General features: G+C 36.9%; 1 protein-coding gene across 4 annotated transcripts in view; it reads right to left on the reverse strand.

Annotated features, from left to right (window-relative positions):
• SPTLC2 (serine palmitoyltransferase long chain base subunit 2) overlaps positions 1–25,636 on the reverse strand; it is an 84,992-nt gene that overhangs the window by 54,363 nt on the left and 4,993 nt on the right. For 2 of the 4 annotated variants that reach the window (XM_016156600.2, XM_016156603.2), the window contains exons 2-4: positions 11,842–12,036; positions 1,856–2,010; positions 278–426 (exon numbers count right to left, since the gene is read on the reverse strand). In XM_016156600.2, coding sequence (XP_016012086.2) covers positions 278–426; positions 1,856–2,010; positions 11,842–12,036 — 499 coding nt within the window. Of the gene's footprint in view, positions 1–277; positions 427–1,855; positions 2,011–11,841; positions 12,037–14,386; positions 14,411–15,663; positions 16,188–25,636 lie in introns of those variants that run through there. The other 2 variants (XM_016156601.2, XM_016156602.2) reach the window with 2 other exon arrangements.

Consider the following 25,636-nt stretch of genomic DNA (forward strand, 5'->3'; position numbering starts at 1 on the left):
TAAATGAAGCCAACATTAAAGTTACAAATTTAACAAATACTTATGGAACTTTTCTAGATATAGTCTGTATGTATAACATAGTGGAAAAGAAAAATGTATCTCAATACGTGTTAAAGTGTAAAACTCATCCATCACTTCAGAAAAATAAAGCATTCTTTACTTGATTTAAACTACACAGCAAAGTATCTGGATACTTAATAGTCTAGTTCTCTATCAGTATTCCATCCTGAGCAAAAAAGTTAAGACTATCGGCTAGCCAAACACAGCCTATACTCACCAATTTCCTGCCGAGTGCTGCACACACCAACTCCATACTCCTCCAGGACCCTGGCAGCTGCTTCCTGACATGATCCAGTATTCCGTGCAAATCCAAGATAGTTGTAGGAACCCATGTTTATTACATCTTTAATTGTATTCCCTGTGTACCTGTATTTCAATAGCATGAAAGTTCATAAAACTCATGAGCAAGTCAAATACTTACATGTGATAATAAATGTATTGGTAATACAAAAGGAAGCACCATATATATGAAGTAGAGAGAATATGGTCTACATGAAAAGCAGCTCAAACACACTATGAATAAGGGGAATGGAAGTTAAAACAAAATACCAATTTTCACTTATCAATAATGACAGATTTAAAAACTGACCAAATCCAGTATTGGCCAAGACAGTGTAGATAAGAATTTCTGTCAGTACCAATAACAGTATAGATAAGAATTTCCGTCAGTACCAATTTTTTGGAAGGCAGTTTGACAGCACTTAGCAATTAAAAGATATATATACTCTTTGACTCAGCAATGCCCACATGCATATGAAAGAATAGATGCATAAGAATCCTTTAATGGTTACTACAATAGACCATGTCCTTTCTCCAGGCACATAAACCAGTGACATTCTACATGGGGGAAGCTCAGACAGCTTGGGCCCCCAAGTGTGGATGACATGGTTCAGAAGCCCTACCAATCTAAGATGGACAAGAAATGTGAACAAGAAATAAAGTGCTGCTCTATTCACGCTGAGATTTTGGTTTTTTTCACATAGGATGATGCAGCCTAACCTGGTATATACTATACCGTAGGATACTAGGTACCCACTACAAATAATGAGCTTACTGTGAATATACACAAGGATGTTACTGATATGTTAGCAATTAAAAAAAAAAGCAAAAGCAAGATGTCATATGATTTCTATAGTATGATTTCATTTTTGTAAATTGAAAACTACACCTGTGTGTAACTCCAGTAGATACACTACATACATACCCCACAGAAAACATCTGGAATAATATACAACAAACTGATAACAACGGTTACGTCAGGGGAGCGAGGATTTGTGGGGGGATAGTGGTTAGTTGTCATGAGGGACTTTCAGTTTATCTGTATTGTCTGTCTTTTTTGTATATATAATGACAATGCAATCATGTAATACTTGAGCAACCTAAACAAGAAAATTAAATTTTACGAATATTAAGTTTTCTAACCTATTCAACCCATTAAAGTAAAAACATACTATATATCCTTGAATACTCTGAGAAATCGAAATATCCAGAAATAAATTCAGACAATTGATTCTGTAAGTGGCATAACATAAAGGACAGTTTTTCTTTGTTCTTTTGTTTTGTTTTATTTTAATAGGTCAAATTTTGTTTTCAACAATAACCTAGCACAGTATCAAAGTACTAAAAAAATTATCAAAAATAATAAACAACAGGCAAGGAAACTAATCACATTGCACTGTTCTTTCAGCTTCTACTGCTGTTTTGACAGAATACTGTCAAATCTGCAACAGAATATTTTCTGAAATGAAGAAATTTTTTTTTGTTGTCAAGAAATAATTTCCCAACCAAGACTCACTTGAATGACCAGTTGTAATCATGAGATTGTCTCTCCATGATGTCCACCCTGGCTCCAGGCACACTACAGATGGGTCGATTCCAGTTGTCTCTAATCCTCATGTAGAGGTTCCGTGTATAGAAATTTTCAAAATCCTGATACAATGACACAAAGTCCTGCCAAAAAATGGTGAAATAACTGAGTTATTTTCAAAATATTTACAACTTCCTTTTTCATACTGTAAGAGTACTTGAGAACGAGAAGTCAATTACACTGAATTAACTGATATGAAAAGCATTTTGAAATTTATCAATTCTGTTTATTTAAAAGAACTCTTAATCAGGCAACATCATGTAGCTTTAACGGTTAACATATAAGAAACAGTTACAAATAACTATCTCACTGCATGAATGTGGAGCCAAAATTAAAATAAAGTAGGTCTCATAAAAATAAAACTTAGTTGTACAATTCTGTATTTTCCTTCCTAATGAACTCAAAAAGACTGCTCTTTGGCTGCTGCACTGTCCTGCTAGTAAAAGACTGATTGGGGGAAATGCCATAAAACCCTTATAATTCCAGTTTCAAACAAATAAACAAAGAATTCCAAAATTAAGATTTCACTCTCAGTATATTTTCAAGGATCAAAATGAAACAAATTCAAAGGAAAATGATAAACAAACAAGAAACACTAAGAGTTAGGTTATAGAAAGATACCTATCTCAGCTTTCTTTCTTTGGATGGCAGTTTTTAAAAATAAAAAAATAAAAAAAAGATTTTCAAAATGAATGCCCATGACCATGGACTAAACCCTTTTTTTCTCTCCGAAGTTTAAGTCTGTAAAAAATAAAATCACAGTAGAGCTAAAATGAACGAATTATGATGTATCCCACGTGGTATATGATCACTGCCCAGAACACATGTGACCAGACCACATTAATCAACTCAACTCCTAAAGGTAGGATAAAACAAACAAAAAACCCCTCTACTACAGTTTTACTACAGTCGGCAAACCACTGAGTGTTGAGCCCTCAGATCTAGGCTTGGTGCCAATCTAAAATAATCTGTTAAATAAACTAATCAAAGACATTCGAAGATTAAGCTTTATTCCATAAAAGACTTTCATTGCTAAAGAGAATTCTACATAAAACTTTAGAATTAACAACCTTCTATGACATTGGACTCTAAAGTACCTTCTAAATATGCCTCACAGATAAAATTTCCTTATAAAACTCTTTCAATCACGAAGTACTCTTAAGAATTTGCAATAACTGATACCATCTCTTTTGAACTGGTTCCAACATTCACATTTCTTTCTGAGAAAATATCCATAAATGATGTGTCTACCACAATTGGAAATTTATTAAATAGTTTGACCCTTTTCCAACGAGAATACTGAATGAATGAAAATTTGAAGAGACATCCAAATTCTAATTCTTTTGACTATTACTCACCATGCATTTATTTTCTAAAGAAAAAAAAGCAAAAAAGTCATCTCCAATCCTTAGTACTATTCTCAATCATCTTAGTACTCTTCCCAATCTTGTTTCTTTATAATCTTTCTAAACACTGCACATTAATTTTATAGGTATTAACTCAAATACTTGAGAAAAATACTCCATCATATATAAAAAAAAATTTTTTTAAAGCAAGGCAACCCTTTGTTGACCTCACAGATTGCAAGGACCTTGTCAGTTCACAATCTCTTATTTTTTAAATTTATTTTTTACACCTACAGCTCTTGGTTTAGGTGGTCTCCCATCCAAGTACTAACCAGGCTTGACCCTGCTTAGCTTCCAAGATCAGACGGGATTGGGCTTGTTCAGGTGGCATGGCCGTAGACCAAATTTTTATTAGCAACAAAGAACAATATTTTTTGTTTTTATATTATAAACATTGGAAAAAACTTAGAGTCTGGTCCTATCTACTAGAAAGGTTATCAAACTCCAAGACAGAAAACAGACTGCAGGCAAAAATGAAGCAGAGCTTTGGGCAACCAGTGACAAAACTGTGTGGGGTTGGTAGGGAAGGGATGGGTTCTGATACCCTACATAGACACTGCCTTGATCTGAGAGCTCTACGTCTCCTTAACATTACAGTGACAGAACAATTAAGTCCCTGAGATGGGAACAGATTCGCAGAGTGAAGAATTTGTCACTGGGAGGGATGTTAGAGACCAAAAGTGGATGGGACAGAATGGTGGAATAGGCTTCCTTTTAGTCCCTAGCTAAATTCCAGAGAGCAACTTTGACTGCAGTTAGAAAAATTTGGTAGGGAGATCTGAAAGGCAGCTAACCAAAATCCCTAGAGCTTAGCAATAAAGTGAGAGGGGGACAGGAGAGAATCACTACTTAGGGTTCCAGTTCTAGGCAATAGGAATATTGGTTTCCAAAAATATCTCATACACTTTAAGTATTTTAGGATGTGGGTGAAACTAGAGGAGTTCGTCTTTTCATTCATCCATTCGAATATCTTTCACTGAACATTCAATATACACATAGACTCTCTGCTAGAGTCCAGATTCATTAAAGAACAAGACAGTCCCCTCTGTGCAACAATGACACCTCCACCATGCCTACTCTCATCCGCTGCCTTCCACTCCCAGGCCAGTCTCCCTCTACTTCCTCCTCGGTTTAGTTCCTGTGAAATGATTTTGGTCAGGGCCAACCTAATGTTCTTTTGCTCCGTCACTGAACAAATATTTACTGAGCAGTACTTTCCAGGCACTAAGCTAGGCAGTGGGGATAAAAATGAATAAAAAACCTCTACAGTCCTAAGGATCTCTTAGTGTAGTGGAGAGGCATACAGAGTTACAATGTAATACTGCGGCGGTCCCCAATCTTTCTGGCACCAGGGACGGGTGCTCCTATGAAAATCTAACGCCTGATGAGCAGAGGTGGAACTGAGGCGGTGATGCCAGCACTGGGGAGCATCTGCAAACACAGATGAAGCTTCGCTCACTGGCTCATTGGCCCACTGCTCACCTCCCGCTGTGCGGCCCAGTTCCTAACAGGTCACAGACTGGTACCGGTCTGCAGCCTGGAGGAGGGGGGTGCGGGTTGGGACCCCTGCAACACAGCAAGTACTGTAAAAGGGTGCTTACCCAGGCAGTGCCTGACAGATAGGTGAGTGGCCATGGCAGAGTTAAGTTAGAGTCTTAAAAATACACTATCTTCGTGGACATTTTTCCTGAAAATCTTCACAAACCCCTTATATATTAGCACCATAGCAAAGTAGAGACCAACAATTCCCAGTTGGGATTATACTCTGGACTGCTAGGCTTGAAGTACTCACCAGTTAAGTTATGTCTAGCTTCTAGCCTCGAAGAGAAAAATTCAAATTCATGGATTTGTTAATTAAGGATCAGTAAAGATCTTACCAAAAGTAGTCTGGGGTTATCTCAACAATGAGCTAATAAATATCCTTTACTGTTTAAGCCTATTTGATGTGAGTCTTCTACAAAACATCCTATATTGTTTAACACAAACAGGTACCATCTAGTCTAGTATCTATGCAGGCCTCAACACAGGGCAAAAGGCTGGGTGCTGCCACTTTCAGAAATTGACTTTAGAAAAACTGTGCATGTTTATTAAGAGCAATTCTGGCCAACACCAATGTCCAAATACTTTTATATGATGATGATAAAGATGATGAATAACCACATAGATAGCAATAAGGTTCCCAAGTGCCTTACGTATATTTTCTCCTAACTATACCTGTACCTTCTTACAGAAACTATTATTCCTATTTACAGAAAGGCAAAAAATGGCTTTCCCAGTTAGGGAACCAGTCAGAAGCAGAGCCAGGAACTGATGCATTAAAGGACAAGATACATTAATGTCTTTGCTAGAGAAGGAAATAACCTCATAAGATATATACAGAAATGGCTAAAACATAACGAAATTGTTTCAAAGCTTAAATTAAGAGAATTAAAAAACCTCAAATAATTACTGCCTGAAGTGCTGAAAATAGAGTCATCCTATTTGTACAGCTAGGCATATTTACTTTATAAACCAACAATGCTGTCTTTACCTCTATTTAATGAATAAAATTAGGTGAAATAACCTGTGAAAGGTTATTAGACTAGTGAATTGAAAATCTCTGAACCATGATTAATTAAGAGCTTTCTCTATTGTTCATATACATTAAGCTACTGTTTGCTCTTTCCTGTTTTTAATGCTATAGACAGGAAGACACTTCCTTGCTGTTGACATGATGCCCATGAAGGCATAAAATGAGATTTCAAGATTAAAGGTACTTGTTTTGCCTAGATCTAAAACTGAGTCATCTATGTCTATATGTGCATATATATATATTAGTGCTTCTCTCTGTTTCTGTCTCTCTCTCATACACACACATACACCTGACTGTGAATACTTCAAAACACTGAAAACTTTTCACTGTTATTATTACCACCACTCACAATACCATTCATGTCATAAACCTTTACTGAATGTCTAATACATGCCAAGCCCTCTTCTAGGCACTGGGTATACAATAGAAAAAAAAGATAACAACAGATACCAAATGAGAAAAATGTATAAAATGTAAAGTATGTTAGATAGTAAAAAATACTAATGGAACAGAAATCAAAAGAGAAAGGGAGCTGTAAAATGCTGGAGTCATGCTAAAATTTGTCTAGGGTGGCCAGGGTAGAATACAGAAGGGAAAAGAAGCTACAGAAGTATCTCTGACACTATCTGTGGGAAGAGCTTTCCAAGCAGAACAGCAAGTGCCAATGGCAATGAGGCAGGAGTGTACTTGGTGTGTTCAAGGAAGTGCAAAGAGGCCAGTGTGACTAGAGCAGATGAATGGAGGGCTAAGCAGGAGGAAGGAGATAGTGTCTGGGTGATAATGGAGGTTAATAAGTGGCTGAGTCTGAATTTGCTGATGGGCCACACATGGCATGAGACAGAAAGAAAAATCAAGGATAACCCCAACGTTTGTAGCATAAAGAACTGGCAAAATGAGAGAACTGTCATTTGTGGAGACAGACAGCTAGATGATTAGAGGTGATGTGAGGTCAATTTTACATGTGTCAAGTTTGAGGTGCCTATGTGGAGATGTCAAGTGGACAGCTAAATATACAGGCCTGAGGTCAACGAGTTAGTCGATGCTAGACATAAATTGGGACGTTATCGGCATACACAAGGTACTGAAAGCCAAGACAATGGATGAAATCACCATGAATGAGCACAGATGCCACACCCACATCAACATTTACAAGCTGGGCAGATGAGGAGGAGCCAGCAAGAAAGAATGAGAGAAAACAGCTAGAATTGCAGAAGAAAAACCAGGCAAGTATAATGTCCTGGAAACCAAGTGAACAAAAAATACTCCCAGGAGAGAGATCGACTGTGTCAAACGCTGCAGATAGGCCAGACCAGGCAAAGGCTGAGAGGAGATTACGAGATTTTGTAACACAGATGTCACAGGCAAACCTGAGAAGAACCATTTTAGTTGAAGTGGTGGGGGCAAAAACCTCACTGAAGTGGGTTCGGTGAAGGGTGGGAAGTGAGACCCTGGAAACAACCACAGCAGATTTTGCTCTAAAAACAGGAAGGAATGGAGTAGTAGTAGATGAAAGAGAAAAAAGGGTTTTTGTTTCGTTTTTTTAAGATGAGAGAAGTAACATGTCTATGCTACTGGGAATGGTCTATAAAGAGAAACTGTTGCAAAGCTGACTCACCAGAATCCTAATGGTCAAAACTGGATGTGTATTAAGATGGAGCAGAGTACTGGCCAGTCCAGTCATCATGCATTAGCTCTGCATGGACGAACTTAGGTTAGTCACTCCTTTACATTTTCAGTTATTTACTGCCGAAGTTGTCATTGTATTTTCAGAACTTTAGTGAGAAACATGAAGAAAACCAAAATATAGCTTAACCTCTAAGGAAATTTCAATATGGTTTCCAATTTCAACTGGGATCTCAGAACTGTTGAGGAGGGCTTATGGATAGTCTCAGGAATCCATGAATTCAATGATCATTTTTAACTTTATTTTTTCATTTTGATTAGCATTTTAAAATCAGTTTCTCAGTTTAATATTCCAAGTACTCAATTTAAGCTTGGAATGATTTAGGATGTCAGGAAGGGCAGCAGTTCTTTAAACTTTCACAATCTCAGTTAATAGTAAAAACAGTTCCAAACTGCTGAATGCAAAGAAAAGCTGAATAAAGAAAGTGAAGCCTAAAGATGCATAAGACAAAAATGCCTTGCTAAAAAAAGGTACACTGTTGCTTAAAACAAAAAGCCAAAAAGGTGACAGGGACGCTTGCAAAGCTAGTAATGTCACTACTGCAAAAAGATAAAGTGGTAAAATACTATAAAATTATTTCAAAAGGTTTATTTTGGAGATAGCTTTTTACCAGTGAGAAATCCCTACAGTAAATAAAAATAAGATGACTGCTCTATACAATGGAATATAATTCAGCAATAAAAAGGAATTACTAAAATACACTACCATATGGATGAACCTGTAGCAGAACATTATGCCAAGTGAAAGAAGTCAGACATGAAAAGATCACATATTATATGATCCTATTTATATGAAATGTCTGGAGACAGCAGATCAGTGGTTGCCTAGGGTGGGGAGGGAGAGGTGGGAGCGATTACCAGTGTGTACAGGGTTTGTTTTACAAGTAAAAATGTTATAAAAATAAGATTATGGTGGTGGCTGTGCATCTCTGTTTAAACCACTGAACTGTACATTTTAAACAGGTAACTTTTATGGGATGTATATGATATCTTAATAAAACTATTAAAAAAATAGATGACCAATGTTCAGGGCTCCACATGTAACACAAAACAATGGAAAGCAGTGTTTTTTTTAAATCCATTGAACTGAAAAAGACAAACCAATTGGTGCTCCTCAGCTTAATACGTTAGGCAACTATGCTACATTAATAGTTTCCAAAGACACTGCGAAATGACAATTATCACTAAATTCTTAGGTAAGCTACTTTTTAAGGAGGTCAAAAATAAAATCCTTCCAAAAACTCCTATTAATGTATTTCAATCAATTTGTCTTTTTTATGTTGAAAATTAAACATATCAGGAGGTGGACATATAATGTCCCTTCCTACTCTGCTACCCCTTCCATTTCCGAATATTTGATCATGAACAAACTGTACAGACAAAATGTTTAAAAGTTTAGTAAATATGTGGTAACTACCTACCATAATTTACTCCCTAAATTTCTAGGTATTTCCTTTCTGAATATTAGAACATTTTCATTAATTCAAGCTTTTGCTTTACCTATCACATACATGTTTCTGGAATATTAGCTTCATCTAAGGAAAGAAAAAAAGAGAGAGAGAGAGAGAGAGAGAGAGAGAAACCACAAAGTTGGAAAAACAAATTCTCATCCAAAACAGCACTATTAACAAAGGATAAAGCAGCAAAGAATTCTAAGAATTTTATGCAATTTATATACAATAGGACAAATTCTATGCATATTCATCTTTATTAGTTGATTATGTGATTCAGTACTACCCAAAGCAACATATGAACAACTTGTATAAACAGTGAAAATGGGCTCTCCTTTGTAAAGCAATGAGGAAGAAAATAAAGACATGGTTATGAAAACCACTCTCACTAGGTGAAATGAGGAAGTGGCAACATTATATTTGCATTTTATGATCCCAAACACCCACTTTCCCTCACCTCTTTCCAGTGTGACACTTTAAAATTTGCCTATCCCTCTGACTACACCTAATCCAGCATCAGAAAACAAACATGATCTACCATAAGGCTGAATTTTTATTAGAAAATGGCAGAATCTAGCTGTTTTAACTGATGTTATTGACTGTGAAAATCCTACTGAAATAAATTTGAATCAATCAGTACAGTCCTCCTCTGAACAAACTGCAGAGGCAAATGTTCCCCTCTGTCCCGCATATTTCATCCTAATCTTCCAAGAACTGTTTCCTGATTAACCCTCCCCTACTCAGTTTACATCTGCATACAATTCAAGCACTATTTACCTGTATAGAGCCCATCAGCTTGAAGTGTTTGTTCCTCAACAAAATTAGAAATTACTTAAGAATAAAATCCATGTTGTAATTTTTCACACACCCTTAAGTACAGATAGCTAGTCCCAACAGTCAATTTATCCTGAAACATGAAACAAGTTCCAAAGATATCGTACTCAGTCACAAAGTAATTCAGATGCATCCTCATCATCTCCTTCTTTCCTCCCATTCATTCATTCATTCATTCATTCATCGCACTTGACAGAGCACCTGCTGTGCAAACTCTATGATCACTTTCCTGCTCAAAAACTGACCAGGACTCCACACTGCCTACCAAACTTCTTAGTTTGAAATTCAAAACACAATTTCTCATACATCCACATTCCAGGTTCTCCCGAACACTCCTGCCTTTGCCTACACTATCCCCTCAGTCAGGAATACTCTCTATACAATCAGCAGTTCCACCTCCACCTCAACGTGTCAAATATTACGTCTCTACAGTGTGTTGACGTTATGACAGGTCCCTGTAGATAATGGTTTCCTAGTCTGAATATGTGAATAAAACTTTAGCTCCCATTAATCATAACTACCATCAACTCGGTCTAGTAGAAAGACACTGGCCTGTAAATAAATAACTGCAATACCACATAAGAAGTGTAAGTTTTAGTAAGTAAGCCATACCTAAGGGATAAAATACACACACACACACACACACACACACACACACACACACACACACACACACACACACACCTCTCAACATATTGTGGATGCACCCTAGCCTGAAAGTCTGTTGGGGATAAACAGGGGTAGGAAAAAAAGGAGAATCAAAGAAATTTTTAATTTGTTCTCGTTTTCAATGATGAAAATTGGTTCAGCCAACTGGATCGAGTTCTGAATGCAAGGCTTTGCTTATATTAGGCATTCAAAAAAAATATATCTTATTAATGAAATTAACTTGTAAGCATTTCAGGACAAGGAGTAGGATGTCCAGCCTGTGCTGGTGCTGGGGAAGGTGCAGAATGGTTGAGATGACAGAGAGGAATGCCTGGATCCTGAGTTCTCACAGTGCCAGAATCTTCAATCCATATACTGATTGGTTTTGCCTTCCTAGTGCTGGCAAGGTCCTCTCTTCTCCCATGTATCTGCATGCCCTCTTCCCCGTCCACATACGTGACCACAATCCATTCCTAGTGGTGACCTTGCTGCCACAACATCTGCCTTTCTCCTCTAACACCCCACAAAAGTAAGAGGGATGACTTCTGATTTCCTTTTCTATTCTACATTCCCTGGGCTGGAGGATCACCTCTCCATACCTCACATGCCAAGAACAACCCAGTTTGTTTTTTGTAAAAATTAGACATTTTCACTCAAATTTATTTTTGAGAACAATGTATGTATGTATATTGCACAAAACTCTAGCAGTGCCGAGGAGTATACAGAGAAAAGTGAAGTGCATTAGGTCCCCTTCCCCAGAGACATCATCACCTCTACTTACTGTTACCAACACAAGGCTGTTGTCTACAGAGGAGCTCAGCCCCATTCTGTTTAGTGCTTGTTTGGGGAGAGGAGCTTATTGGTGAACTGGACATCTACGTATAACGGGTCTCTGAGAAACCACGTCACGAGTTATAAAGAACACAATCTTTTCAGATGACTGCAGACACAATCTGGGATATAATACGGTATCATGAACATAAAGAACATGACTTCTGGCATTTCACAGATCCGTGTCCATATACCAGCTCTGAAACTAAGCATGTTAGGAAACATTACATAACTTGTGAATTTTGCCTTTCTTATCCATAAAACAAGAATAGATTCTTGTGATAATTAAATTAAAAATATGTTGAATGCTTTAGTTTCTCCATGTCATTAACTTTGTTTTTACCTTTGTGGATGGTTTTCATTTAATTGCATCTGGAATATTTTTATTTTAATATGTACTGAAATATCAAAAGAAAAAAATGGGTGAAAATATCAAGATTTCTAAAAAAAAGCTCCCATTTACAGAATTAAAGATTCTCTAACCATTACCTTTTGTTCTTCTCTTTCTGTTGCATGGTGACACTTCTCAATTCTCCAATACCTCAAGAAATCTCGAAGATATCCAAAGAGGGTGAGTACACCATACCCCACGTAAGTAAGCACAGCAACCAGCATTGGTGTTTCTTCAAAAGCTTCATTAAATGGTCTTTTATATAGCCCTCCATTTTGTGTAACATGATAGACCTAAAAGGGAGATTTAAAATGCTTATTTCAATCACAACAAGAGATTTCTACTTAAAAATCTAAGTCCTCACACATTTGTATAACTACATTTTCAGAATTTTCTTAATTAAAAAAAAAAAGCTAAGATCTAAGCAGGGCATATTTTTTTTTCAGTAGAAAAAAGTTATATATACCTCAGAGAAACAGCAAAAACAAAACAAAACAAAACAGAGGGAGATGGGCTTTCTAAGAACAATGCCTGATTTCTATCATTATTTGACTTCATGAAATAAATTCTAAAATGCCATGGTTTGGAAATATATAATTTCCTTTGTTCTAATAAAAAAAAAAAATAAGTCAACGAAAAGAAAGTGCATCCTGAAAAATAGTATATTAGCTTACAAATGAAATGATCAAAAGTAATTTCAGTTTTAGAATAAAATATCTGTAAATATTTTACTGCTGTATGTTCTTAAAGCCTCTCAGCCATAGCATTCCAAATATCAGCATTAGGCCCCTGTGCAAACACGTGGTTCATAACTAGCCTTTCTTGTCAGTAGTAACACAAACAAATTATGCACAAAAGTAAAATGCTTACATAAGAGTGGTCCAGTACTGTTTAAAGGCAGAAAGAAAGTGAAATCTGACACACAGGGAAAAAGCATTAGAGTGATCAGTAACTGTCATGAAATTGTTCTGCCCCTTCTTCTAAGTATCTATTCAAACACTAAGATTTTCCCTGGTTTCATCCTTTAAGATACTTGAATTTTAATAAACAAAAACAAAGCTACTGTACTTCTGATATCATAAAGCTTTTTACTTTTTGGTCAATTTTAATGGGAATCTTGTTTTACAGAAAAAATCCACTAGAGCAGTTTGTGTTAATTTTAATCTTATTTGAAACAACTGACTGCAGTGAAGAGATGGTTGATCAAAATTTACCATACTTTTCAACTGAGTACTGTACTAGAGTTATCCAAAAAAAAAATAAGAGTCTTTCTTGCCTTCTAAGGAAACCTAATCAGAGACATCATGTAAACTAATAATAAGTTAATAAAAATTTACATAACTATAGAAAGTGATATATATATACCCAAGGGCTAAATAAATTTTAGATTATTGGTAAAGTCCTGGTAATGTCTGTTTGGGAAAACTACTTGAATGCTGCAAGTTAGAACAGTTTGGGAAGAAATAGCTGTACTCGAAAAAGGGAAGACATTCAGATAAGCATGATACATGGAATCTGTTGGTAGTGACTCAATTTGTTGGCCTAAAGAACTTCTAAAAACTATTCATACAACTGATTTAGTTCTTCATCAGTCTCTTCTCCAACAGGGTGGAAGTCTCTGACAATATTTAATATTTAAACTTTTATGCAGGAGTAAAGTTGTAATATGCTTAAGAGAGAATAGCTAGAAAAGAGCCAATATATGAAGACATAAAATCATTTAAAAACTAATGTAATACATACATAAGCTATTAAGCTAGACAAAATAAAAAGCACTTAAAATACAAGAAAAATAATTCTAGTTATCTCTTTAAAAAACTATACCTAAAAAATATTTCTACTTTTTTTTCTAAAAAATATTTTGCCACAAGAACACTGTGTTTAATAACCAGTACCCAACTCTCCTTAACTTTGAAATTGTTTACACTATTTCCTCACAATTGAACATAAAAGATGTGAGGCAATTTTAAGACCTCCTAAGTCTAAAATGTGTGGCTGATTTATTTGTCAGGAATGATGTGGGTGAGATCTATTTAAAAGATATCTGCCTGTATTTGAGACACACCCAAACCAGCAGGACCAAGTAAATGCTTACAGTTGGTTGGACTGCTAGAAAGTTAAATCATTAGTTTGCTTTTAAAAACAAAGCAATTCTATTGCAGCCACATTTTAAAATTAAATGCATTTTAAAGGAACTGAGATTTAACCGTGAAGAAAGTTTCCAAATATGGCCTCAGTCAAAAACGCAGGTCCCTAATCTGCTTCATATACTCTGCTGTTAATTCTATCTAATGTATTCTTCGTTTATTATTGTATTCTTCATTTCTGACTGGTTCTTTTTTATGGTTTCTATCTCTTTGTGTAAGTTCTCACTGAGTTAATCTAGTCTGCCTCTAAGTTCATTTGGCATCCTGATAACCAGTGTTTTAGGCTTTGTAACCTGTAGAATGCTTGCCTCCATTTTGTTTATAGTGCTTTTTCTATAATTTTGTCCTGTTCTTTCATTTGGGACATGTTTCTTTGTCTCTTCCTTTTGGCTATCTCCCTGTGTTTGTTTCTATGTACTAGGTAGATCTGTTATGTCTCCCAGTCTTGGCAGAGTGGCCTTACATGGTGTCTTGTGGGGCCCAGTGGCATAGTCACCTGGTGCATCACGGGTGTCCCTTGTGCGGGCTGTGTGTGCCCTCCTGTTGTAGCTGAGCCCTGACTGTTGTTGTTAGCATGTCAGTTGGTAGGACTAACCCTCAGGCTAACTGGCTATTGAGTGCTGGCTTGACTACAGCTGATGAACTGTTGTGCAGGGGCTGACCCCATGGAGTGGGATTCACTTTAGTGGGGCTCTGGTGCCTGCTGAGTCTGCCCTTTGGGTTTCATTCATGGGGCTGGTTGGATGGAACTCTGGTAAAAAAAAAAAAACACAGGTCACTCTGCAGGGTCAGAATGGAAAGGCCAACTGATATGCAAACCTCTGACAGGTGAAAAAGTCTTAGAACTCAGAAAGAACAAAATTACTTATTCTTCAGGTACTGATGCTAAATTTTCCAACATGATTCAAATAAAAATAATAGTATTACCACCATATGCTTGAATAATGCTCCATAAGGGAAAGCACCAGGCTTATTTTATTCATCATTGTACATCTAGCACTCAGGATAGTATTTATTAAGTGCTAACATAGTAGGTACTCAATAATGTTTCTCTTTATTACCATTAGTAGTACAGAAAGTGGCATCTTATAGGAGCTCAATAAATATTTGTTGAATTAATGAAAACTCACATTATGCTCTTTGCTCTTTCAACAAAAAGTACAAAAAGTCATAAGAGGGGTTAAGTAAGTTGTAGTGATTATACAATTAATATTAGGACATTTTTAGAACCCAGATCTGACATCTTTTAGTTTCGACTGGACTAGAGATCAAGTTCACTCTAAACAAAACATGGGCTAGAAACACATACACTGTATTTCAAATTCTGGATTCTCCATTCAAGAGGGCTCTTAAGAGTCCTTTCATTCATTCTAACTTGAGAATTACACTGTCAACAAAGCAATCAAGAAAAATATAAGCATATCACTCCCTCCAGGTTAAAAAAATCAGCCTGTTTACATTAAGCAGACAAGAGTGTGACACTGTTAGTAGAAAATTTAAGAACTCCAAAGGATACCAAGATGCGTGTACTTGAACAATAATATCACTTTTCAAAAAAATGCAAAAGCAAAAAAAAGGCAAAGGAAGAAATTTTTTTCAGTCAAGACTACACAAATACATTACCATAAAACACATTAGAGGAAAAGAAGACCAAAAAAATCAAACTAAAAAACCATTTTGTTTACATGTCTGTAGGCTGTCAACTATATTTTTATAAGGAGCTAAAAGGCACTCCTGACCAAAGCAATAATGGGACAGGATAAAAATCCATACCTTCCTATAGGCCAGAACTGTCATCTTCCAGTAGTTCACCAAAATGACCATCACAAAGGGGAGAGGAGAAGCTCCCGCTCTGTGTTCTCTAGGCCTTTCAGAAAACGTGGAGTTGTTCCTTTGGCCGCATGCGTGAGAAGCTACAAGAAAGGTGATGTCGCAGACATCCAGGGGATGGGCACTGTTTAAAAGGAAAGGCCCACCAATGTTCTGTGGCAAAGCTAGAACTGTCTACAGTGTTACCCGCATGCGGTTGGTATTGTAAACAGGTTAAAGGCAAGGTTCTTGCCAAGAGAATTAATGTACATACTGAGCACATTAAGCACTCTGAGAGCTGAGACAGCTTCCTGAAACGTGTGTAAGAAAATGATCAAAAAAGAAGAGAGGAAGTGCCTGGGTTCCACTGAGGCTTCGGCCTGCCCCACCCAGAGCAGCTCACCGCGAGAGCCGAGAGCCAAGAGCCGATGGAGAGGGGCCTGCGCTGCGGGAACCCATCTGTGTGCATTCACGATGTGTGTAACAAAGTATAAGACCTACGATTCCATAGGAGTGTGGTGACCTTCTCCACCCCCCGCCAAAAGGAATATTTAAAGAAAAAAAAAAAAGATAAAACCATAAACTTTATATGCAATAAATTGTCTGGAAAGAGACACAAGAAACTGGAGTGGGGAGTAAAATGGGTGGAGGAGACACACTTTCTACCTAGAGCTCTCCAACTGATTTAGATTTCATTTTTAACAAAAAGTATGTATTACTGAATTTTTGTTTATTGTTTCATTTTCTAAATGTCTAAGCCAAATTTTCTCAAATTTTATTCACTATTTAGACTAAAACAAAGTTAATAAAAGCCACATACACCTCTTATCATAGCTTCAAGTCATCTCACAACTACAGCCTCTCTAGATGTCTCATCTACCTCTTAGATCTCAAATAGTTTTGACATGCTGATGACTACACACAAATCTACATTTCAGTCCCCAATTTTTTCCAGAACTCCAAATTTACATTTCCACCTGCCTCCTACATAGTTCCACTTAGACATCCTGAACTCAACAAATCTAAATCTGAACTTATTTCACCATCCTTACTCCTCCCTCAATTAGCATCTGATCTTCCTTCTACATTACCTACTAGGTTGACAAAATCACCATCCAGTCTACCCAGTCTTCCAAGGTTGAAGTCATCTTTTGCTCCACCTTATTTTCTGCCTTCCGTCTAGACCTACTAGTGAATTTTCATGCCTTAGTTCAAGACCTTCTTGTGGGGTACCAGGGAATTTTAAGGAGGCTGGAAATGTTCTACATCTTGAGAGAAGTATTAGAGACACAGTACACACAGTACAAAGTCAAGGAGCTGTTCACCTAGCAAATTTTATGCACTTAACCAAATGTATGTTGTCCCTCCATTAAAAACAAACAGACAAATAGACTAGTGGCTACCAGAGGGTAGGGGGGAGGGAAAAAAGGGAGGTATATGGAGTAAAAGGGGTCAAAAAGAAAAAATAAAAAATAAAATTAAAAAACGAACAAACGAACCTTAATGTTTCTTCCTTAGGTGGACTATTGCAACATCCTTCCCATCAGGCCTCCCTGCCACCAAGACCCTCTCCATACTCTATCTGTTCTAATGATGTTTATAGCAAAAGAAAGTCCTCGATCATGTGTTACATTCTATCTCTTTAGTTTCAGAAAAGAAAAAGAGTTAAGTTTTGATTTCACTGTAAACTGATGGATGGAATACTCCTAAACAGAGGTTTCACAAATCCCATGAAAGAACACAAAGTAACTATCTAATGATGAAATAATGAGGAAGTGATTATTGGGAAACAGAAACATACATTTCTGATATGAATACAAAACCATGTAAGCATTTTTTTTAAAAAAGAAAATAAACACATTCTTGCTGAATGTGACAGTAGGATGACAGAATCTGTCCCATCCCCACAGAATTTGCCTAATCTGGTAGACAGATTGAAACATTATATAAAAAAAAAGTAATGTCCGATATGAACCACCCATTATTATTTGGCAATCAAAGAACTGTTATCATGCCTTTACCATTAAATAAACTCTTTATTTTCAGTGCTATATTCTGTAGTTCCTTAAAAGAAGTTCTGCGGAATCGGTCTTTTCTTGGAATTTCACTGAAATGTACTAGTCTTTCTTTCCCTACTGCATATCACGTATACTAGAGAAAATAGTTTGGAGCTTTGTGCCTGTCACACAAGCTCTTCCATGCTCTGAGTGTATATTTCCAGAAGTGTCCTCTTTTTTGGGAAAATTTTGAAAAGGAAGAAGTACACATTTTTTTCTTGTAAGCAGGACAAATTCCCTAATTTTTGTCAATAAGCATCTCCAATGGAATGGAATGAAAAGTGTTTCCAAAGCTAGCTGTAAAAAAATTTATATTTTGACGTTACTATTTTCCTATTAAAAACTAAAAATGGAAGCCTCAAAGGACATGCGCACTGGAACACTTCAGTTCAATGGCATCCTGTGCACTCTGTGCAGCGATGCTCTGCATGGGCATTCACATTCTCACTTGCCACCCACATCTCCTGTGCAGCACTTTCCGAGCTCTAGATAAGCATCATGGTATAAGAGATGATGCAACAGTCAGGAGATCTGAGTGCCAGTGCAGCTCTCCCACAAATTTTGCACTTTCATCTGAGCTCTCTTCCACCTCTAACGGGTTCTGGGCCTGTAAGACCACACCTCCCCTCGGCCCCTCCATGCACTCCACTGTGGTTTTGCAATGGACTGACTGGAGTGGCAACCCCACATCAACCCCACTTCACTTCTCCGGGAATACTCCCTGACACACAGGGTGAGCCCCTGGTGGTTACATCTGTGCAATATGACCACATTTCCTGGGTCATAACCGACTGACACAGAGTAAGCACTAAGCCAAAATGAACCCAACAACCCCTCTCATCAGAATTTAAAATTTCAGTGGGGAAAGAATTTGAAGGGCGCCAGACGAACGTCCTGGAGTGAAAGTTCATAAACTGCTAACACTGAGGTCCCAATCACTGTGCTATCTCTTGCCTTTCTGACTTTCTGAGACTTGGTTGTTCATCAATTCCTCCCCAGTCCCTCTGCCTTTTTTTTTTCCTTTTTGCATACCTATAATTTCTGCAATTAATCATCTTTTTGTTTACCTAGCCTCCATTTCTGTTACCAACTGAAAGAACTCTAACAGATACAGATTCTACATTAAAAATATCTTAGAACCTCTTTCCTATACTTACTGGATATTTTTGTTAGCATAGCCTGCTAACTTTTAGGGCTTCAGTAAATTTTTAAAAAATGACTCCCAATTCTGTCAATGTTGTGCATCTGGAACACTGTTTATTATCTTATCCAGGATAAGAGATACCTGGCTCAAAATTATTTAGGAACATCAGATTCTAATTGCTTTAACTAATGTCTTCTCAGGTTCTCATTAACACACATGAAGACAGACTCTCCCTCCCCGCAAAAAAAATCATAGCCATTAACAAGATTAACTCTTAGATTGTAAGAAAAATCACAAACCAAAGGAGAAGTATTAGGTTATTTAAGATTTTTAAAAAACTGACTATTTGGAAAAATAACTCTAGTTAACCTTCTGATACTGTATTGTGGCAGAGACCATTAACTGGCCCGTTGTATACAGTCTCTCTATCTTCCCTTTAGTAAAAGAATCTCTATTTTAGCTGGGTACATGACCACCCAGCTACATTTATTTCCCAGCCTCTCTTGCAGCCAGAAGTAGCCGTGATAAGAAATTCTGGCCAATAGAAGTAGAAAGTGATGGACAGAAGTGATGGTACCAAGGCTGGATTACACTCCTTAAAAGAGAAATTGCTTTTCCTCCACTTTTCTTTCCCTCTGCCTACAGCCTGGAATGTAGATGTGGTCGAAAATTCCGATGCTAATAAAGACAAAACCCTAAAAGACTACACAACAACAAAGATACCTATAATCTACCCACCTAGGACTACCTGCCTCCAGACTTTGTAAAGAGACATAATTTCTATCTTGTCTGAACAACTTAACTTTTTTCCCAACAGGATGTTTTTCTTTTTTTAAATTTATTTTCAATTACAGTTGATATACAATATTACATCAGTTTCAGGTGTACAACATAGTGATTGGATATTTATATTTACAAAGTGATCACCCGATAAGTCTAGGAACCATCTGATGCCATTGTTATTAAAATATTATTGACTATATTTCCTATACTCTCTCTACTTTACATCCCTGTGACTATTTTGTAATGTCAATTTGTACTATTTAATCCCTTCACTTTTTTCACCCAGCCCGCAAACCCCCTATTGGCAACCATCAGTTTGTTCTCTGTACCTAGGAGTACTCTGTTTTAACAACTTAATTTTTATGTCACTTTTATAGCAACAAAAACCAAAAACTGAAAAACAATATTGAGACATCTGCTTCCAGGTTGGAGTGAAAAGGTAGAGGACAAGCCATTACTTTCACAGAACTAGATAAAACCATATAGCTTAATCAAAACAAGAAACTTTTAATAACATTGAAAAGTTGTCTTCATTGCAAAGAGGCAAAGAGGACAAGATGAATTAAAATTCCAGAGCCTTTCCTTGGTAAGCTGAAATTGCTAGCCATTTTCTTTCCCGGTGGTACTGAAGAAGGGCTGCCATCAGGACCCCCATAGTAGAGGTCCCACAGCGCCCCTGGCTTCACTTTTCCTTGCCCTATAGCCCTATAACAACAGAATGTCCCCAGAAACTTGACCCAGAGCTTGGAACGTCTCCTGCATAGAAAGTTGCCTTGAAACTTATGATTAATGCCCTTAATGCTGACTGATCACAATCCTTCTGGTCTAGCATTCTTTCTAGACTACTCCCATCTTTGTCCCTGGGTTGCTAACGCCACTGGAGGACCATGTTGCCAGAGGAACGGCTCCATGAAGCACAACAGACTCAGGAACAGTCAGGTTGTCCCTGAAATAATGCCCTGATTTTCCCTTAAATACCCTAAGCCAGAGTGAGAAGGCAGCAAAGTTTTTGAAGATATTAACCTGCTGCCCTTTCTAAACACCGGTGCCCTGACAATAAACGCTTTTTCTAAACAACCTAACTCCTGTCTTGGTTTGTTGGCTGAGTGTCACAGGCAGCATGAGGCCCAGACTTGGTTGCTCTCTGGTTTCAGTATCTGCAGAGTTTGAGCACAACTGATCATTAACTGGGCTTGCCAAAGGCAGAGGAACTACCAAGAAAAAGAAAAACCAGCAGAGTTTATGGTCACTGTATAGATTTTTGGTATGTCAGACTGAGTTCTAAATGAGCCCCAGATACATGGCCCGTTTTCTGCACAGGACATTTACCAAGTGCTGGAGAAGCTGGAGTGCTGGACTAGAAAGGTGAGTTGAAATCAAACACAATCTCACAATGTTTAGGAGATAAAGTCATACTACAGGGAGATGCTGCAACAAACACAGGGATCCCATCCTTGAGACACTGTGCTCTCTAAAATGGACTGAATCTACCTAAAGCTTCAGGCCAGCCTCACCCAGCTCAATCTCTGGTTTGATGCTGGTGCTTTGCTTCTCACCAGATCTGCCTAAAAGAGCAAAAGGCAAAAATGACATTGACTTTGGTCTCCTCAGGTCTTTTATATATAATGTCCAGCAATTAGTCAAAAACATCTGCTTTCTCAGAGGGTAGAGAGGCAATATGAACATGACTGAAAGAGAGAGAAAGCACAGTATATAGTAATCTACACATTGACCTCTCATTATTTCAGCACTGCTAGCCTTGGGAAATCTCTCAGAACTTGATCTTCCCTCCCTTTAATTTCATGTGTCCAGAAGTGGAGATTCTTCCTATTTAATTTTTTAACATTTCCAAAACTGCAAAAATATTTTTCATACATCAAAGTCTCCCCTAGGAATCTGAAGTCCCACTCTACCAAGGAGCTCAAAATCATCCTATCATCTCATTCTTTTCACTCATTCGATAAATATTTCATTCCTATCTATGTCAAAAACTGTACCCTGTATTTGATGATGCAAATAAAAGAATCCCTGTCTTCGAGAATTCTGCAGATTTTTTAGAGAAAAAAAGGATGCAAACCGACATTTTTGCTGTTTTTTAAATTGAGGTGCAACTGACATATAACATTAGTTTCAGGTGTACAACACAATGATTTGATATTTGTATAATTGCAAAATGATCATCACAAAAGTCCAGGTAACATCTGTCACCATACGTAGTTATAAGATTTTCTGTTGTTGTGATAAGAACTTTCAAGATCTTAGCTACTTTCAAATATGCAAACATGATTTTTGAGATAAAAGAGAATAAGGAAACTATTTTAAAGGATACTACTGAAAGAGATTTGTATTTAAACATGCAGAATAAAAAAAATGTAGACAGAGTAAGAAAGCTTTCTTTTACAAGTGATTCTCAGGCTGTCTCACTCTTTCTCTGCACATGAGTTTTAAGCTGACTGACACTTTTTATTTTGTTATCAATTATAGAATACCATCAGGAGAATGTCGTGGATCAAATTTAGGTTTAAGAAATTCCCAAATCCTTTGAAGAAGTTTGCCTTGAGGAAGTGCTATTTCCCTTTTACCCTAAAGGTATAAAAGCTGTCCTCAATTTCACGTTTATCATTACCAAGAATTTTAAAAATACCTTTATTACATAATACATAGCCATAAACAATATAGCTTTGTCCTGCATGTTTTTAATCCTCACGTACATATCATACTGTATGTATCTTTTGCGATTTTTGTTTAATGGCATGTATCTAAGGTTTACCCATGTTCATAATATAGATCGAGTCATCTTTTCATTGTTGTATCCATACCCACTATTTGGATATTCCATATTGGGGTGGTTTTTTTGGCCATCCTCCAACTAATGGACAACTAGGTTATTTTCATTTTTGTTATGTCTTTACAGTAAACATTCTTTTAAACATGTCTCCTGTGTCCATGAGCAGAATTTTTGGGAAAACAGTGTGTTATGGGCTGAACTGAGCCCCCAAAATTCATATGTTGAAGTCTTGACCCCCAAACCTCTGAATATGGCTTTATTTGGAGACAAGGTCTTAAAAGAGATAATTAAGTTAAAATGAGGTTAGCACAGTAGGCCCTAATCTAATATGGCTAATGTCTGTAAGAAGAAATTTGAACACAGAAGACCATGTGAAGATATAAAATGGTAATCTACAAGTCAAGGAGAGAGACCTCAGAAGAACCCACTTAAACCTTGATCTCAGACTGTCTCCAAAACTATGAGAAAACATATTTCTGTTGTTTTTAAGCCACCCAGTCTGTGGTACTTTGTTAAAGCAGCCCTAGCATACTAATAGTGTTCAAACTGTGGGTTACAACCTATCAGTGGGTCATGATGTCAATTTACTGGTTTGTGATCAGCATTTTAAAAACTTTCAGTTAAAAACTTTCACTGAGTAGTACTGAATAAAGACTATCAGACTATCAGACTGTGTTGTATGTTTCAAGGGTAAGCACTGATCTGTGAAACTTTTGTTTGTATGTATATATAAAGTACATAAAATATATACAGATGTGTGCACTGAGTTGTGATACAAAAATGTTATTTTTAGTGTGGGCTGGAAGAAAAATGTTTGAAAACCTCTGCTATTGTATACACCTAGATATAGATTCAGTAGGGCAATCATTGTGAATAATGCATATTTCAGTTTTTCTAGAAATTGCCAAATTGTTCTCCAAATCGACTGTATCAATTTATACTAAAAGTACCTATATGTTTCCATTGCTACAGAATACTGTCAGCATTTAATACTGTCATATGTTAATAGCTTTCAAATTGGTAAAGATGAAAATAGTATCTCATTGTTTGAACTTACAATAATTCGAGAACTAGTGAGAATGATTATATTCATATATTTATTTTCCAATCATTTATTTTTCTGTGAATTGCCAGTTCTTACACTTTGCCAATTTTTCTACTGGACTGTATGCTTGCTTCTTGTTGATTAGTAGGGTTTAGTAATCTGGTACTAACCCTTTACCTGTGATGCATTGCAAAAATCTTCTCTGTCTGCGGCTGCTTCCTTCACTTGTGGTGTAGCTTTATTTGTGGTGTCACATTGTGCAGGTTTGTTTTTTAGGCAATGGCTTTATTCCTTGGCAAACTCCTAATCTACTTTCTCTACCCATGGATTTACCTACCCTGGACTTCACATAAATGAAATTATACAATATGGAGCCTTTTGTGTCTGCTTTTTATGCTAAGATGTTTCTTTCATCCACATTGTAGCATGTATCAGTACTTCACTCCTTTTTACTGCTGAATAATATTCCACTATATGAATATACCATGTTTTGCTTATCTACTCATCAGCTGATAAACATTTGGGTGGCCTTTACTTTCTGGCTATTATGAATAATGCTACTTTGAACAGTCATGTACAAGTTTTTATGTCTACAAATGTTTCATTTCTCCAAGGAGGGAATTGCTGGGTCATTCAGTAACTACATATTTAGTATTTTAGGAACCGTTTTTCAAAGTGGCTGCATCATTTCTTGATCCCAACAGCAATGTATGAGGGTTCCAATTTCTCTACATCCTCCCCAACATTTGGTACTATCTGGCTTTTTATTTTAGCTATCCTAGTGGTGTGAGGTGGTATCTCATTGTGGGTTTTGATTTGCATTTCCCGAATGACTAATGATGTTGAGCCTCTTTTCATGTGCTTCTTAGCCATCTGCATATCTTCTTTGGAGAAATGTCTATTCGAATCCTTTGCCCATTTTAAAATTGAGTTATCTGTCTACCAGCTCCTATGGCTTACTAACACCCATTCATTCCTTCAACTTTCCTAAGCTCCTATTACATACTAGGCACCATAAAAACAGTAAATTTTCAAATGTTTGCTGCAGGAGTTTAGTAATTAGGCAGCAAAAGGCTGGATCACACCTATGGTCTCAGTATAACTGTGTATTTCACTGTAGTTAGAAATTATCAGAAAGTAGCAGACTGATTTGTAACAGACCACATTATAAAATGAATCCCTCAACAAAGGAGTTATCCAAACCCTTCAGGGCCTTACAGCATGAATGTACTATTTCTATTGTTAGAAGCAAAAATTATTTTAAAGCAAAAGGAAAAGAGCCACCTTAACCTTCATAATGGGTCTTTAAAGTGGTCTTAAGGACAACAAACGTTAAGAAAAATTTTCTTAGATCAAATGGGTCAAGAGTGAGGGCTTACTTGCTTAATTGGTCACAAATTACAAATTATATTATAGAAGCTTTCTTAGAAGCTATTCAGAAGGCAACTGACTTTTGAGGCCACAAACCATGTATTTAAATCAAGGAAGGCACACCCACACAGAATGCAAACACAGCCTCTACCCATCCTTCTCAATTGCCTATTCTGTCTATAAACACTGCTTCTTTCTTTCAAAATTTGAATCTAATTGAATCTCAACCAATTAACTATCTTGCTCAAAGCACCATGAAGTTTCTAGGGCACGGCACCTAGGCCAACCTTTAAAAGTGACAAGTCTGCCTTCCCTGAACATCCAAGTTCTAAAATGCTATCTTAAGAATACAGTGGTTTATATATGAAATACTGGTCTTGCTTCCCAAGAATTTTTATTGAAGTGAATTTCTGAGTACCTCAAATGACTCTGGAATCTTTCATATCCAGCTAGTAAGAATCAAAATGTTCTTCCCTTTGGAACAACAACAACAACAACAACAACAACAAAAACAACAAAAACATTTGAAAAAATCTAGTCCCACAAGTTGTAACGTAGTTTCAACATTATTTTTGCCAAGCCTTGAGGTCTTCCCGTGTTTCATCAGGCCCAGAGAAACCTGAACAGGTGTAGTGGACATTCTAGCTCCTCCTCCTGCTCCTGTCTCATGATGACCTTTTCACAGTTAACTGTTTCCTCTCAGTGGAAAGAAACAAAAGCTAGCAGCTACTTAGTAAACCACCCTTCAT

This window comes from Rousettus aegyptiacus, unplaced genomic scaffold (genome assembly GCF_014176215.1).
Source record: "Rousettus aegyptiacus isolate mRouAeg1 unplaced genomic scaffold, mRouAeg1.p scaffold_m13_p_3, whole genome shotgun sequence".
NCBI classification, from domain to species: domain Eukaryota; kingdom Metazoa; phylum Chordata; class Mammalia; order Chiroptera; family Pteropodidae; genus Rousettus; species Rousettus aegyptiacus.